Raw genomic sequence first — 16,955 nt, 5'->3', positions numbered from 1 at the left:
CAGTTATCCACAGTCAGCCACGGTGGGAAAATATTAAATGGAAAATTCCAGAAATAAACAGTTAATAAGTTTAAATTGCATGCCATTCTGAGTAACGTGATGAAATCTTGCACTGTTCTGCTCCATCCTGCCCAGGAGGCGAATCATCCCTTTGTCCAGCACACTCACATTGTGTATGCTACCCACCTCGGTGCCAGCTGGACTGTCACAATATTGCAGTGCCTGTGTTCAAGTAACTCTTATTTTATAAGAATAGTGATGCTGGAAATTCAGGTAAACCAAAGAAAAGCTGTAAAGTGCTTCCTTTAAGTGAGAAAGTGAAAGTTCTCAATAAGGAAAGAAAAAAAATTGTATGCTGAGGTTGCTAAGATCTACAGCAACAATGAATCTTCTATCTGTGAAATTGTGAAGAAGGAAAAGAAAGTTATGCTAGTTTGATGAAACAGACCACATTCACATAACTTTTTTAAAATTTTATTTAATTAGTTTCAGGTATACAGTACATTGGTTAGACATTTATATAGTTTATAAAATGATCCCCCTAATTGCTCCATCTCTCCTCTGATTTGCTACCTAGCCAATACATTAATGCTGACTGCATTCCCTATGCCGTGCTCCCCATCCCTGTGACCATCCATCGGCTACTAACTTGTACTTCTTTAACCCTTCACCCTATTTTCTCAGTCCCTCAAACCCCCTCCCCTCTGTCTGTCACCAAACTGCCCACTATATTTTTCACATAACTTTTATTACAATATATTGTTATAGTTTTTTTATTAGTTGTTAATCTCTTACTGTGCCCAATTTATAAGTTAAACTTTATCATAGGCATGTATCTATAGGGGAAAAGGTATATATAGGGTTCTATACTATCTCCAATTTCAAGCATCCACCAGGAGTCTTGGAATGTATCCCTGGCAGATGAGGGAGGACTCCTGTTATCAGTCTCATAAATACATAAAGTAGAATGGTGGTTGCAAGGGGCTGGGGGGGAAAGGATGAATGGGAATTACTGTTTTTAATGGGTACAGAACTTCAGTTGAAGAAGATGAAAAAGTTCTAGAGATGGATGTTAGTTGTGATTGCACTGAAGTGTAATCGTACTTAATGCCACAGTACTGTACACTTGAAAATGGTTAAAATGTGTATATCATGCTATGTATATTTTACCATAATAGAAATAAGAAAAAGATTGGAGGAGGAAATTCTCTTTGAGGAGCTTTGAGAGGAAATCGCGTCTCTTAATAGACTATGAGCTACATTATGGCAGAGACCAGATCGGTTTTGTTCATCTCTTTATCTTGCACAATGCCTGTTGTCATCACTAGGCTATTAGTAAATGTTGTAGAATAAATGTTTGCAGTGGTAAATTCCTAAGTGTGTTGACTTCCAGAAATCATTTTTCAGAAGGAATTTTCTCGTCTTCATTAGACTGCATTATCTGCATTTGGAAAAGAACGAAGTGGATAAAAATATGAGTACATGATTTATACCATCTTTTCCAGTAGTATTCTAGGAGACATCTGTTTTAGTACATTTTTAAATGGGTAGAAAAGGAATGATTCCTGAAGGAGTAGACTCACACTGATGCCTAGGATATGGGAGGCAGGATAAGAGTAGACAAAAGACCTAGAGGCCAAAATGAGAGGGGCAGAACAAAGTGAGAAATGTGATAGACAGTTGTCTCTCTAGAGCTAAGTGGGGCTCAGTGAGGCCAGTGCTCTGCACCTACCTCTCTTCACCCATAGTCAGACTGCAAGGGTCTTATAAGTTGAAGGAACCTTGGCAGTGAAATAGATATTCCAGAAAGCAGGTGTATAAAAGAATTTGGAAAGAACTTTGGATACGGTGAAATTGATGACAGAAATGTTGTACTCTGAGGGAGAGGAAGCTATGGGGCTGTTGCCTTACAGGTAAATATCATGCCACCTGAGAAGTCTTCCCCGGCTGAGCTTAGAATAAAGTCTTCACTCAGGGAATGTAGTATCTAGACATGGGTGCTCACATGCCATTGGTTGTGAGGACTGTCAAAGCCAGAACTCCATCTGGCAACTGAGGGCAGGTGTAGACAGGTCTGTTATATAGACAGACTAAGGACTTTAATGAAGATGCTTTAAAAGCCATTGATCTTTGTGGTTAAATGGGAAATGTTTATCCTTGGATCTTTCTTTTCCAGTATTTGTTTCATACATACATTCCTTGTTTATTCTAAAATATTGTTATTTGCTTCAAAAATTGAGATCCCTGTTTTTAAGATCATAAAAACAAGCTTTATTTCCCCAAAAGTTTTAAACAGTACAAATTCAAATTCTAAAATCTATACCTTACTCTTTTAAAAATAAGCCTGCAAAAATAACGCAAAGATATTCTTTATGTTCCTGATGACTTACATTGTCCTAGGTTTCCTAGTCTTTTGTATCTTTGTCCATTTTGTTTCGCTTTTCTAAGATCTTTTCCTTTCTTCTTCACTCTTTTTCTTTTTTCTTTTTAAAATAGGCCATTTTAAAAACATTTTTAAAATTCTTTTTATGTTAAATGAAGAGAAGAAAAAACCTGGAGGAGCTTTACAATGATGTTATAGATTTTGAAGATTAAATTTTTTATACCATTTCTGTGAACTTTTTATTTTATCGTTGAAAGGATTCCCACACATTTTTCACATTATTTTATTTTTTATTGTAATGGAATCTTTTTATGGTCAGAAAATTACATTTTAAATTATTTTTAAAATATAAAATTACAGTTGTTTCTAATTGTCTTATTCTCTCCATTTTTTGATTTCTTACTTTATGTTATACAAATTCAAAGCATCTCTGACTCAGAGTAATCAGCCAGCTACCCAGATTTTACTGGTGCCTCTTTTAGGTTTTTTGGTTTTGTCTGTTTATTTTGTTTGATTTTAAAATATCAATATTTATTTCTCCTATCAATCAAAAACAATAAATTGAAATAAGGAAACCACTTTTTTGGTCACTTAAATGCCATTAGCTTCCCAGTCCCAAGATTTACATTCACTATAAATTCAATCTGAAAGGAAAAATAAATCTCTGAATTCTCCAGCTCCGCTTCTTCATTATATTACAAATTTGTAGCTAAATCTCTAGTCTTGAGTATTCCAGCCAAATTTTTGGAACATTTTTTTTTAATGGAAGAATTTTTTGTTTGTTTTGCCTACTTTATGTGATGAGAGTAAAAGGTTGAAAAAAATTATAAACTATAAAATGCTATATGAATGTCATATATTCTAGGGATTGATAACAGTTTAGAAAGTAGTTACTCAGACTTATAAGTTATTACTTTGCTGGTCATATAAGTTGATTTCTGCTATAAAAATGAGAGTGATTAACATATCTACTTCAAGAGGTGGCCGTGAGGATTAAATAAATAAAGGTAGAGTGTGTTGAATGATTCAAAGAATTTGTAAACAAAGGGACTGAACAAGAGTGTAATTTTCTGAATTGGTTGGATCAAGGGAGAGAATTATCAGGGTGTGGACTTCAGATGGTATCACAAGGTAACCACATTCACATTTGTAAAATTCTGTTTTCTGAGGAACTTCTTAGAACTCAAGGATCTCAGAAAGTGAGGATTTGGAAGTACCTTCTACTTTCTTCTCGATCCTCACTGATTGACTCGCGTGTTGGGTGTGTTATGGGTGTGGGATACCGAGTTCGACTCCTCTGTTGCTCTCTTGGGAGCATTTTGTTTCCCCTTCTCCCAAAAGAGTGGAACCCCAGGGTGGTGCACCTTGTTTGATGAATTATTTCTAGGGTCTCTGGATCCTGTGAAAATAATTTTTCTTAAAACTATAAGCTAATCAAAGCAAAGTAACACAGAATGGAAGAAAAATGACAACCAGGAAGCTATGATTGGAATGTTCATTTTTCAACCCTACTTCTTCTTCCTCAGCTGTTTGTGTTTATTAAATAAAATGACCTTGGACATTATAAACATAGCATTTCTTAAGACTGAAACTAAAAGGGCAAACTAAAATAGACAGCAACTAGGCAGATGCCCTAACTTGACCTAATTTATTCATTTGTTTGTTTATTCAACAACTATATATTAAACATTTACTCTGTTTGAGGTTCGATGCTAAGTGCTCAGGCTATAAAGGTAAATCTTGGCCTTTGGGGAACTTTTAGTCTAGTGGGAGAGAGACGAGTAAATAGGCTATTACCTCACTGTACATTATCTGATTGAGGTGGGCGTAAATATCGTGGGAGCGCAAACTTGGGTGAATGTTTCCTAGAGAAAGTATAAATGGGGATAGTCCTGATAAATAAGTAAGAGTGGGGAGTTAAGGAGTATTCAGAGAATTTTACTTCATCTTCTATGAAAATGGAGTAATACTGCCAAATATTAGGGGAAAGCATGGCTAAAGAATGTCCTGCAGGAAGCAGGGTAGTTAGAGCAGAAGCAGGAAAATGTTAGTACAAGAATTGTGGCTGGGAGGTTGTGATACAATAGAAGATGGTGGTTTGTCAGCGATTTGATGGCTCGTTGATTTTAGTTTAATGTCTTTAGAAGCCTTAAAGATTCATAAAGTGTGAGATAGGGTTTCTACAAAGAGAAGACCTTTTCTGTGGTAGCATCAGAGCAAGTAGTCACCATCTTCATCTTCTCAGAGTGGGGTGTAGGCAGCATGGCTCTGGCCCTTATCAACTTTCTAATGCCTACCTACTACCTAATAATAGGACAGAACCCATGTTACCTGATTGTGAGCCCTTTCTCTTTTCTTTTTGCAGGCACCCTAGAATACGTTTCCATACCGGCCTTGTGGATGCCCATCTCTACTGCATGAAAAAATATGTTGTGGACTTCCTAATGGAAAATGAGTAAGAAAGAGGGAGGTAGAGTCAAACCCACAGTGCTTAAGCTACCATGTGACTTAGTTAACAGTTTTAAACCTCGGTAATGTTAGATAACCAGTTTATGTAAATAACAGTTGATTTTCACCTTTGTTTTAGAAATGAAATCATATTATCAGCATACTGTTATTTTGTCTGTACCACAGAGTCCCCTGCTTATATTTTTGGGGTCTGCGTTATAATAAACCAGAAAAATATTTTTATAAAACTAGTAATAAACTATGACATCTCCGTCTGCACAGTACCAGGCTTTTCTTACCTTCTTCTGCAAGGGCGAACTCCCCAGCTCAAGTGCTATTTGTCTCCAAGCAGATGTCCTTCCCTCAGATAATTATCCTATAGTTGGGTCTTCTTAGCAAAGGGCCAGACTAACCCAAGAGGAGGGAAAAAAAGAAAACCAAGTTTTCTTCCAATTTTGGAAAAGAAGTCCATCTCACAGAGTGAACTTTCGTGAATGCAGAGAAACAATTTGGTACTTTTCTGATCTTGCTTTGAGAACAGAAGTGTGGCTTTTAAATATTTCACAGGGACTGTGCCCAGCAGGTCACAGGACTTGGGGTTCCAGAGCAAAAACCTCCTTGTGCAGTTGATCTCAAGAATTTTTGATAGGAAATGCTATTAGAACCCTCAGAGGAATAGGTGAGAAAAGATTCAATAATAGCATGGCTAAGAAAAGGAGCAGCTAGCTCCCTTGATGGCTACTGATTAAGTTTCTGCCTGAATCACACTAGTGGACTGGAAAGCAGGCTGCACCACAGCAGCAAGTTCCCTCAGGCCAGCTGGGGAAGGGAGTCGGAGAACCTGAGTTTAAATGCCAGCATGCCCTCAGCTGATGGACTTGGATGTATAGAGGAACATTAAGGGGAAGGGGGATTTTTCCTCCTTACCTGGTGTGGTATTTGTTGCAGCATCCTAACCCTTATCCCACACAACACTACTAATTCCCTACAAGAAGGCCCATGTAGAGCCAATGGTAAAACACATCATTTGGCTTCTGGAAAGCTTTCCGAGGGATTGTTGTTTCCCTATTTTCTCTCCCAGGACACTGTACCCCTCCTCTTTTCTACTTAATTATCCTGTTTTTTCATTCCATCAACAAATGTTTATTAAGAATCAGTTATTAGGCAGGCATTATTTTAGAACAGCTGCGGGATCAATGGTGAATAAGCAGACATGGGTCCTGCACTGACAGAACTTAAGGCTAAGTTTCACGGTGGATTGTAGAGACTTTGCTTTTTAATAAATAGCAAGGAAACTTACTGTCAGGATTAGAGAGTGATCCAAGACTTGCTTCCCAGTTACCAGTCTGGACTATTCGTATTCCAAAAATCAAGTTAACTCTAAGCCATGAAAGGGTTTATTTTTTATCCCTAAATGAATATGAAACCCTATCTCATAGGCTGTGGCCTTGATGTGCTGGGAGGAAATGTAATAGCAGAGATCATGATTCTTTTTTTAACTATTTATTATGGAAAATTTCACACAAATATAAAAGTAGAGAAAATAATGTAATGAACTCCCATGGATCCGTCACACAGCTTCCACAATTATCAATCCATGGCCAATTCTTGTTTTATATGTGCGACTGTCTGTCTCCCTACTGTCACACCAGATTATTTTAAAGCAAGTCATTATACTATAACTTCATCTGTAATTATTTCAGTTCTAATTGTCTGTAAATATTTCAGTATGTAGCTCTAAAACATAAGCAGCGTTTTTATCTTTTAAACAAATACCTCAATGCCGTTAACTCTAAAAAAAAAAAAACAAAAAAAACAAAAAAAAAAAGAAATTGACAATGTTTCCTTAATACTACCAAATGAAATTGTGGCTTTTTGTATCTTGATACCATGACACCAGCATCCTGACTGCTGTATCTCCTTTGTAGCTCATTTGGCCACCACCAGTTAGCTGTTCCCATACCTGACAAGTGTAGTGCATTGTTATGTCCCTTGAGGACAAGCCTGAATTTGGTGATTCTGTGGCTTCTGTCCAGAAGCTCTACCAAATGAGACTTTCTCAGAGCCTGCTGCAATAGAGAATGATACAACGCCTCCATTCCAACTACCTTCCCATCTCAAGATTTCTTAAAGAGACCCTTATCTCTTCCCCCCATCTGCACTTCATTTCTCAGGGCTGTTAGGATTAAAAGCATTATACTAAAAACTGGTAAATTTCAATATATTAGAAAAAAGTATAAAGACATAGCAGGACAAATTAGAATGAGGCTTGAGGGAGACGTTTTATTCCTGGCTGTAATAGTAGAAGTCTTGTCTCAAAGTTGTGGAAAATGGGTTTGAATAGGTTGGCGGAAACAGCACATGAGAGACCTGAAAGCTGAGCAGGGAGCTATAGATCTTTAAACAGAATAGTCTCATGTGGAATGAACAATGATACCACCTGGCAGAGAATCATAGACAGTTCTGGGTGGGAAAGATACTCCTTCAAGGTAAGCAGAAGTCATTTATAATTATCTGGTTATGAAATAATGACTCCTTTAGGGATGGAAAGGAAAAAGTGAAAGAGAGACACAACTTCAGGAATGGACCGCTTTAGCAATCCTTTGTTATCTTTCATCTATGGAAGTTAACACATTCTGTCCCGTATCTTTTTTACTCATTTACATGTTAATTCTTCCATTCAAATTCTTTAAGATTAGATACCTACCTGGATTAGTAAGGCATTCAGGATAAGCTTGGTAAGTGGGAGGAAAGGAGATATTGTGATGGTTAAACAGCAGAAGTAATTTGGTACATCAGCAGTGAAAAAAGATGAGGACTCCTGCAGTTGACTAAGTAGAAAAGCTATAGGGAGATCTGTGAAGAGAAAAAATCTGCACTCCCCACAAGAGCTGTGTGGCCTTAGACAGGTGTCTGCCTTTCTGTATATCATCTGAAAATTGGGATTAATAATACCTGAGCCATAATTGGTATTAGTTGTTGTTGGTAAAGATAGTTGTGGAAAATACTTGTAAAGAGCTTAGAGCAGTAGTTGGTGCAAAGTTAAGAATTCAAAGTAACTTTTAACTGATTACCTACTATGTGTCAGGTACTATGTTGCTAGGTGGTTACTATAAAAAGAGTTTCTTCAAGTTGCTCATATTTTAGGGAAAGAGGGACAAGTCAAATCATTACAATGAAATATGGTAAGTCATATTAGAGTATAGCAGAATAGTAGAATGGAAGCAGAAGGGAATTTGGGGAGGAGGGTGGTTGAAATACACTTTATCTTGATTTTGGATAGTGCTTATAGTAGTACACATTTGACAAAACCCATCTAAATGTATGTTTAAAATATTATATAAATTACATTTCTTAAAATCGATTTTAAAAGTTTTTTTAACTAAGTTGGATTTACCACACTTTTTAAAAAACACAAAGGAATAGATACTTAATAAATACCCAAATATCTTCTAATTGCTGTGTTGGAGGCTGAGTATACTAAGATGGATACAAAGTCTTACATGCCATTATCCTCTGTAACCTTGAGAAAATTATACTATGAGACAATAAGAAAAAAATGAGTCAGAGATCCCCAGTCCTAATAAATGAGGAAAGGGCATTTTAGGCAGCATGATAGTATCTGATAGTATCTAAAGCTCTCCTTTAGAAAGACACTCCAGCAGCAGTAGGTCGGAGAAAAGGAGTAAAGGGTTTGGGGGCTGAGCTAACGTCAGTGGTTCAGATTAACTTAAGTGGCAAAACCCATTACTAAAACTGGGCAGAATTCAGTAACCTAATGTATTTACTTATTGTTTCAATCTTGATTTTTAACTAACGTTCAGATCATCTATCAATTTGTTAGTCTGCCTCCAGGCTCTCTCCTTACACAAATCCAGAGGGCTTTCTAAATTGCAAATCTGACCATATCATTACCTATTTGACCAGCTTTACCGGGTCTCAAGCATTTTACCAGCTGAAGTAATGCATGAGCCCAGGAAGAAGTGGCCGGGGTAACAAGAATATGCATGGCGAGTTGCCTGAGGAATGCCAGTGTGGCTTGCATGCTGAAATCTTTTGCTGAGTGCCTTTTTGTCTGTCTGCATGTGCGCTAAGGCACTTAGTTAGCTTCTATCATTAAGTGACCTTACACCAAGCTTTCTAAGTATCACGTAAATCTTAGAAGCCATGAAAAAAATAATAAGAGGATTGCTAAGTTTGACTAATAATTTTTAAAGTTCTGTATAGGGGGAACCAATAAACATAGTCTGAAAATCATGACAGGATTGGGAAAGAGAGATTTGCAATTCCAGGACAGCCCAAACACTAATTTCCTTAAATTACAAAGAGAACTTTTAAATTAATAAGGGAAAGACAAATGACTCAATAGAAAAATGGGCAAAAGTTACAGGTAGTTGGTTCATAGAAAAAGCATGTACACCTATGAAAGATACCAATTCTCACTCATAAATTTTAAAAAGTATTAAACAGTTTTAGAATGTAATTTTTATCATAAGGCGAAGATTTTTAAATTTTGTGAGAAAGGTAGCAAAGCTGCAGGGAAATTCTCTTATACTGTTCTATATAAACTTTTTGAGGCACAGTTGATAATATCTGTCAAAACTTAAAATTATATTCTTTGACTCAGCAGTTTCTCTTCAAAGAATCTACCCCATAAAAATATTTACTCAAAAGTCATTGCAAAATGTTCTTTGCAGCATTGTTCATAAGGGGAAAATTCTAACAATTTAAATAGGGTACATTATGGTATACCTGTATTGTGCAACTATATGTTTACTAAAAAAAAAAAAAAGCAAGTTGTAGTATTAGTGTATATTTTTAATATAATATGATTATATTTTTTGCTTTTAAAAAAATGAAAGGATATACATACGTTTTAGAAGGTTTTTTTTAATCTATTTCTGAACGCAGTCTGACAGATGTTCTAAACATTTTAATTGAAAATGTTTTGATGTTATTATAAAACTAGAAAACAACCAGATATCTAACAATTATTTTTCAGAAAAGATTTTACCAGTTTATACTCCTGCCTTTGTATGAGAGTAACTGTCTCAAAGCACTCTTATTAGTAATGAGAAAAAGTATTTTAAATCTGCTAATTTGATTAAGGGAGAAATTACATCTTGTTTTAATTTTTATTTCTTTAAAAATATTTTTATATATTTTGAACATTTATATTTATTTCTCTATTAAGGATATTAATCTTTTGTCCTATTTGTAGCAATGTTTTGTTTTTTTTTAATTTGGTGGAGTTGTTTGTTTACAGCTAATTAGTCAAGTCTGTTCTCCTTTGTGATTTCTTTTTTCTTAGGAGCCTATAATTTCACGAGGCAGGTGTTTTTGGGAAGGCTATACATAAGAGGGAAGGGGGAAAGTGAAGTTGCTCAGACCCAAGGCTATGTATCCAGCTGCTGGTTTTCAGCTCCAAGATCAGGATGTTCACAATGGTTCACAGTGTCCTGTCCTACTTCTTGGCACAGCTTTGAGCTGCCTCTACTTTGAGTATGAAACAGGAAGAGTAATTTCATCCTCCATTATGCTGCTAACCCAACTGCATTATGGGACTTGACTTGATGCTGACTGCCAGCAGAGGCAGGTGGGACCTGGCAGGACTGCTTCATATCCTCTCTTAAATTCACTATCTGGTCTTCTTAAAGGACTCTGCCTAAAGGGGCTGAGTGCCAAGGTTTGTTTGCTTGCCTCTTGCAGTGACAGTGCTTTTTGGTCCATAATGTAAATATCGTGGCTCTGAAATCCCCCAGCTGTCCATGCTTTGTCATTTCTTCAAAGGGAACTGACTTGCTTTCCATGAGGAGGCCAGGGAACATTTGCTACGCACACTGGTTTGGTGCATTAAAAGGGGAGAGAAAGAGCTAAGAGTAAATGTTGTTTCATGCTTTGTATTCATATGGAAATTTTTAATGTCCATCAAAGGATCAGAAGAAAAATCACATTGAAATTCAATACAAGAGCTTCCAACTTACACAGAATTTTTCAAAGATGTTTGACTTGATCCTTTAAAAATGACAAAAACCATGAACTGTGTAGCTCCAGGGTTCATAATTTTGCCTGTCCTCCTCAGCCTCTTGCCTTTCCTACTTACACTCCATCTGTGTGGTCCTGTGTCATCCTGCAGAGCTTCTTTGAATGGGGGCTGGAGAAGGGGGTGGGAAGAATGCAGCAGGGATCAGGTTTATAGGGCTGTTTTTATAGTCTTGTAACTGGGCTCCCTGACTTCATCTACTTATTCCAGACTGCTGCCTTCTTCGTTTTCCTCATTCTAGGTCTATTTCCACTGCTACCAGAATTATCTTACTAAGAAATAAAACTGATTATGTCTCTTTCCTGCTTCAAAACTACCACTGGCTTCTCAATTCAGACTTTGCAGACTACCACAGAAGGCTTCCATGGTCTGGCTCCCTTACCTACCTAAGCAGACTTGTCTCCTCTACCTTTCTCCTTAAATCTATAATCAGACAACTTGTCCACTGGATTATGAATTTTTGAAGTCAGAAACAGTATATTTCCAAGGCCTAGCATAGTTACTGGCATATTAATAGATCCTTGTTAAATGCTAAATAAATTAATTAGTGATTTAAAATTCTACCAAGGTCACAGAGTGAGAGAGAATGAACTAAAAATTATGTGCTAGTCTCTCACCCCTCTGCTTTATTTCCTGTGCTCAGTATAAATCAAAAGCATATTCACTGTACTAAAAATCAGGTCCCTTCTTCCTCATTACATATTCTAGGTCATTTAGAGCCCAAATCCTTAGTACCCACCAGGAAGCATTATGTTTCCTGAGACCAAAAAGGCCAAGTGAAGACTGAAAAGCTCCAAAGCTCTCAACCAACGTTACTTACTGCTTATATCTGAGTGATATGAAAAGAGTGCAAGAATATTTTTTTGCCTCTGGAAGTTCTTTTACACATTGATCTTTGACCTTTTCCATAAGTTCTGTCCTAAACTAATTTGATTACATAAAAGTAAATTGAAGGTAACTTTGTTGTGGAAATTTTTTATTAGCTATTGGTGAATAAGTACAGCTGTGGTAATGTGAGCGAGCTAGTTCACTCTTAAGTCAGTGGGAGGACAAAATCTACATGGGTAGTACTTAGTCACTAGAATGGATTTTAAATATGCAGAATCTGAATCGAACCAGGAAAGTAGTACCATATAACTAAGAAAAAATGAGCAACAAGAAACTTAAGAATGGCCTAACATTGTAAAATTTGATAATTTGCATAAAGAATAAAAGAATCACCCATAGTCCCTCTACTATGAGAAAGTAGAGAGTAGAAATTGTGTACAGTCTTTGAATAACATTTTGTTAATGTTAGAAAAAAAAAAATTCATCACCATAACAGATTAAAGGAGAAAAAAATATTTGATGGGCTCCATAGATGGCAAAAAAAAAAAATTTAATAAAATTAAATACCCATTCATTGATGAAGGCTCTTAACAAGTTCGGAATAAAAGAAAACTTCCTTAAGCTGATAAAGGGTATCTACACAAAAGCCTATAACATATGCTGAATGTTGGCTATACAGCCTAAAGCCCCATATCTATACATAGAAGACAATAAATGGTAACTTTGATGATGGAAAAAAAAACTACAATCATCAGTCTAAATGCTAAAATATTAAAAGGATGGTTCTTCAAATCAAAGACAAATAAGAATGACTGTTATTAGTGCTTGTATTTAGCATTATATTAGAGATCTTAGCCAATATGGGAAGACAGTGAAAAATAAAAGATATAAGGGTTAGAAAGGAAGAAAGAAAATTGTCTTCGTAGTTGGTATGATTGTCAGAATCTACAGATAATTTATTAGATTTAATAAGATTTTTTAGCAAGGCAGTTGGCTATAAGTTTAAAACAATAAATTGAATGTCGGTAAACCAAAAGCAAGAAAAAAATTGTTTGAAAGATATCACTTATAATACCATCAAAAATATAAGATACCTGGGATTACTCTAACAAGATATGCAAGGCTTTTATGGGGAAAATTGTTTCATGGTTTTTAAACAACTTTCCTAAAGACCAGAACATTCTGCATTGTCATGGGTTATTGCCAAGTAAGAGTAAGGGCACCATGTTAAAACACACATACACACACACGCACACGCACACGCACGCGCGCACATGCTCTCCCCACACACATGCCACTCATGTGCATATCATGTAGATGGGACTTTGTGAAATACTGTTTGCTGTATAGATCAGGGAACGAGAGTCCCGGATTCAGTATACTACTCTCCTACCTCCAGCCTGAAGCTAATAGAGAATTTAGATCTGCTGCTTCTCCAGAACTGCCAAGTCTGTGCCACTTTGGATCTCTATCAATCCCAAGGTGGCACAACAGGAAGGAATTTAGCTTTTTCTTGTATGCACAGAGTTTCAGTGCCTCTAGGATCCAGACAGTCATATTTCTCAAATTTGACCACTCTTTCTTCCTAGGTCAATTACTTCCATTCGAAGTGAACTGATTCCATACCTAGTCAGAAAACAATTCTCTTCGACTTCCTCACAGCAAGGACAAGAAGAAAAAGAGGAGGATCTAAAGAAAAAGGAGCTGAAGTCCTTAGGTCAGTGCTTGGGTTGGTACAATAAGGTCAAGGTAACAGCACCTTTGGAAAGGGTGGCAGGGCAGCTTAGCTCAAGAAACCTCTCCCAAGGCAGCAGATACTTGTCTAGCCAACAGGCAAAACAGGCTAGCCGACACCACTCCCTGAGTTCTGGGTAAGCTTGTTCAAGCACACCCTGTCGCTGTGCTCTTCAGGGACAGGTTAGCCATGCCTCTGGTTCACAGCTCTGGTGTGCCTCTGTTCCTCACTAGCCCATTTTAACTTTAAACTCAGCCTCTTCTTTCAAGGAAAGAAAGGTGAAGGAGTGTACGATTACAGTCCAACCATAGGCCAACCAGACTATCTCCTTTCTAGGGACATTGTCTGTCTCGTTTGCTCTCATATCCCTGCCTAGAAAAAAATATATTTATCAAATGAATTATTAGCTCTGTCACCTGAGGCAGATTACGCAGTCATTTTTTTTTTTCAAAACAGTACATTTTATTTGACATTAGATAACACGCTTCCCAGTTTGTCTCAGTTGTGATATATAGATTACTTTAGATTGCTTTCTGGTGTAACTCAGTCTTCTGAGCCTCAGTTTTCTTATCATAAAATAAAATATCTCAAATGATGATTGTAAGAGTTGAAAACTGGGGCCCAGGTACTCTGGCTTCAAGTCCTTTGCTATTTCTGTGATAGCACAACTATCAGGTCTGGTAATAGAGGCTAGCCTCATGACACGGCTGGTCTCTGAAGCCTGGACATCTGCTGGTGTTGCCTCATGATTTACAAGAGTCATCCCTTTTATTTTCTCTAGTAGTACTTGATTATTGGTCAAACTTGTTCGTAGTCCTCTTTTTAGGCATCTTTGTATCATACAGTATTTCAAACGTGCAAGAAAGCACATTGCCTCTTTTAATTTGACCTAGTCTTTCAGGTTTCAGTGGGATTTCCCCAGGGTCTGTGCTGCATGGGTGAGTTCCAGGGCGGAGAGGTGTGAGCTGTACCCTCTTTCAAAACTTAGCTAAGTCTTTATCCCCTCTCTCATTCATTTGCTTGGTTTGGGTATTTGTTTTAAAGATATTTACAGTTTTATAAAAGAAGGCAATACGCTGCCCTTTGCTCCCTATGACACCTGCTGGAATGCCTGTCGAGGAGACAGGTGGGAAGACTTGTCCAGATCACAGGCGCGCTGCTATGTCCACATCATGAAAGAGGGGCTCTGCTGTCGAGTAAGCACCCTGGGACTCTACATAGAAGCAAACAGACAGGTGAGAGGATGAGTTTAGAAGAGAAATCATGGGAGCTCCTACCCCAGAAACAGACTGAGTCTTTTGTCTTATTTCTTCATTAGGTACACAGTGACTTTTTCAGAGTCCCTGTCATTCTCAAGATTGATCAAGACTTGGCATGTCAGGGAAGACCATTAGGGTACCCAGGTATAGCAAAAGTGGAAGCAGAGGGCCTGGTCCATACAGGCAGAGCCTCTGTGACACCAAGGAAAGGCTAAGATCTCTAGGAAGACTAATTTATGGCCTCTGAGTTCAGTAGCTTTCTCCTATTCTGCCCAACATGGGAATAGCTTCAGTACTTAATAAACAAGCAGATAAATACTATGTAATCATTACTGTAGTGAGGAACACATAAGCACACAGAGGAAGCTTTCCTAAGAAGGTGAAGGAACAGTATAGAGTAGCTAGATCTCAAAGCCTTAAGGAAGGAATGTCTATGAGAGAGAAGTGTCTGGAAACAACATTAGAGAGGAAGGCGTCTTGCTAACCTCTTCTTTCAATCCTGAGGTTCATGATATATGGAGAATGAGGAGCTTCTGTTGAAGGGGAAACCATGCCCTGAAAGACAAGCTGGCTTTTACTTTAGTTAAGGGATGGAGGAGGAAAATAAAGAGGCTGAAGGTATAGGGAAGATCTTTGTTGTGTAGCAGGCACAGGAGGAAGGTTTTAGGAGGGTGGGATGATGAGACCATGAAAAGGATATGTAGAGCAATAAAGGGTTGAAACGAGAATAGGAAAAGATAGATGATTGGAGGAACTATATTGGGGTGGCATTTGGGGACAACAGGGTAAAATGATGAAAAGATTAGCTGTTGGCATAGTACCTGGTAGAACCCTGTGAAAACTGTCAGTGCCGTGTAAGCTGGGGAGCGGGGGCGGAAAGGTCAGGTAGAGTGATAAAAAGTATTGTTGAAAATTGGGATTGAGATTGAATCCCTGAGGAAAACCTGGCTCAGGAACTTTCAGGACCCACACCATATGGCGGATGTAGCCCCAGCCCCAGACCTCAAGCTGGCCTCAACATGGATTGGTTATAGATCCAAGGGAATCCAAGCCAGAGAGTTAGTTTATGAGAAATCACGAATCCCATGTTTACCCAGCGCAGTCCTGAGTAAAGTTAGCCCCTACTTAGGGTCAGAGCTATTGCAAAGCTTCCTTAATTTGACTTTAATTCTCTTTCTTCAGTTCTGTGACTAGAGTCCATCAGGGTGGTCATAAAACAGGCCCATGGACAGCCTGAGGCTAGAGGAGGATCCTCCAGAGTGCCAGCAGGCGCCATGCAGTAGACAGGCCTGAACGGCCTTGGTCGAACTATAATAGAGGAGATCTCAGGGATAGGGACTGAGGGATTAGCATTCATATTGCCAGGGTTTCCTCAGCCAGCATGGCCACCACATGCAGTTCTCTGGCCAGTGTCCTCCTGCCCATGCTGGAGAATCGCAGATAGGCACACTATCTGTGTCTTCCTAACAGGTCCAGAGCCAAAACTCTTCATATCCATAACCTTTTCAGTTTTTCATACTGGAGAGAAAATGGTGGAAACTTTACCTTCAACATTTTATTTTGACTCATGAAGAACAGGGATGCCTTCTCAGGGTCTGTCCTACTATGAAATTGTCTAACATTGCTCCCACTCTCACCTCATGCATGGCCACAGTGGTCCAGGAGGTGAGCAAGAACCTAGAATGACTATGCCCAGGACTCAGGATGCCCCTTAACTTCATTAGGCCTCTTCTCCCACGTGCTGCCTGGGTATCTCAAAGGTTTGTCTCACCACCTCCCAGCTGAGGGGCATGATATTACTTTCAGGGAGGATACTCTTGGTAGGACACAGGATAAGACCATCTAGAAGCTGCTGCATAAACTGTCCTTACCCTAGGGGAATGCAGCAGCCTCCTGTTCTGCCTCATGCAGACAAAGCTGTGGCTGAAAACTCCCCACATCTCTAACTGGGCATTGGGTTCTGCCTAAGGTGCTTTCTGGTGTTTTCTGGTCTTACTTTAGTGACAAAACTTTTTCCCTCAAGGTACCTAAATTGCTACCTCTTCTCTGTCCAGAAGAATCACTGGTCCATTTATCAGCCCAGATTGTCAGCAAACACTTGGTAAGTGCTAGCTTGGGCAGGGCAGGTATGGGACAATATGTGGGTGCATTGAAGCTTGTCCTTATATGAAGCTGGATTGGGCTCTCAAACCCTGAACCTCATTACCCCCAAGGAAATCTCAACCTCTAGCTCAGGTGCTCTAGAAAACTACCTGGGCA

The 16,955-nt window shown here is 38.3% G+C and overlaps 1 protein-coding gene across 2 annotated transcripts in view; it reads left to right on the top strand.

Moving 5' to 3' along the window:
• The window catches only part of EIF2B3 (eukaryotic translation initiation factor 2B subunit gamma), a 90,205-nt gene that overhangs the window by 55,756 nt on the left and 17,494 nt on the right, over positions 1-16,955 (top strand). For both annotated transcript variants that reach the window (XM_036233216.1, XM_016123496.2), the window contains exons 6-9: positions 4,749-4,838; positions 13,292-13,419; positions 14,482-14,672; positions 16,720-16,797. In XM_036233216.1, coding sequence (XP_036089109.1) covers positions 4,749-4,838; positions 13,292-13,419; positions 14,482-14,672; positions 16,720-16,797 — 487 coding nt within the window. The remainder of the gene's footprint in view (positions 1-4,748; positions 4,839-13,291; positions 13,420-14,481; positions 14,673-16,719; positions 16,798-16,955) is intronic.

The sequence above is a fragment of the Rousettus aegyptiacus genome, unplaced genomic scaffold (genome assembly GCF_014176215.1).
Source record: "Rousettus aegyptiacus isolate mRouAeg1 unplaced genomic scaffold, mRouAeg1.p scaffold_m13_p_1, whole genome shotgun sequence".
NCBI classification, from domain to species: Eukaryota; Metazoa; Chordata; class Mammalia; order Chiroptera; family Pteropodidae; genus Rousettus; species Rousettus aegyptiacus.
Note: the sequence above shows the minus strand (reverse complement) of the source record. Positions and strands in the feature narration are given on the sequence as shown.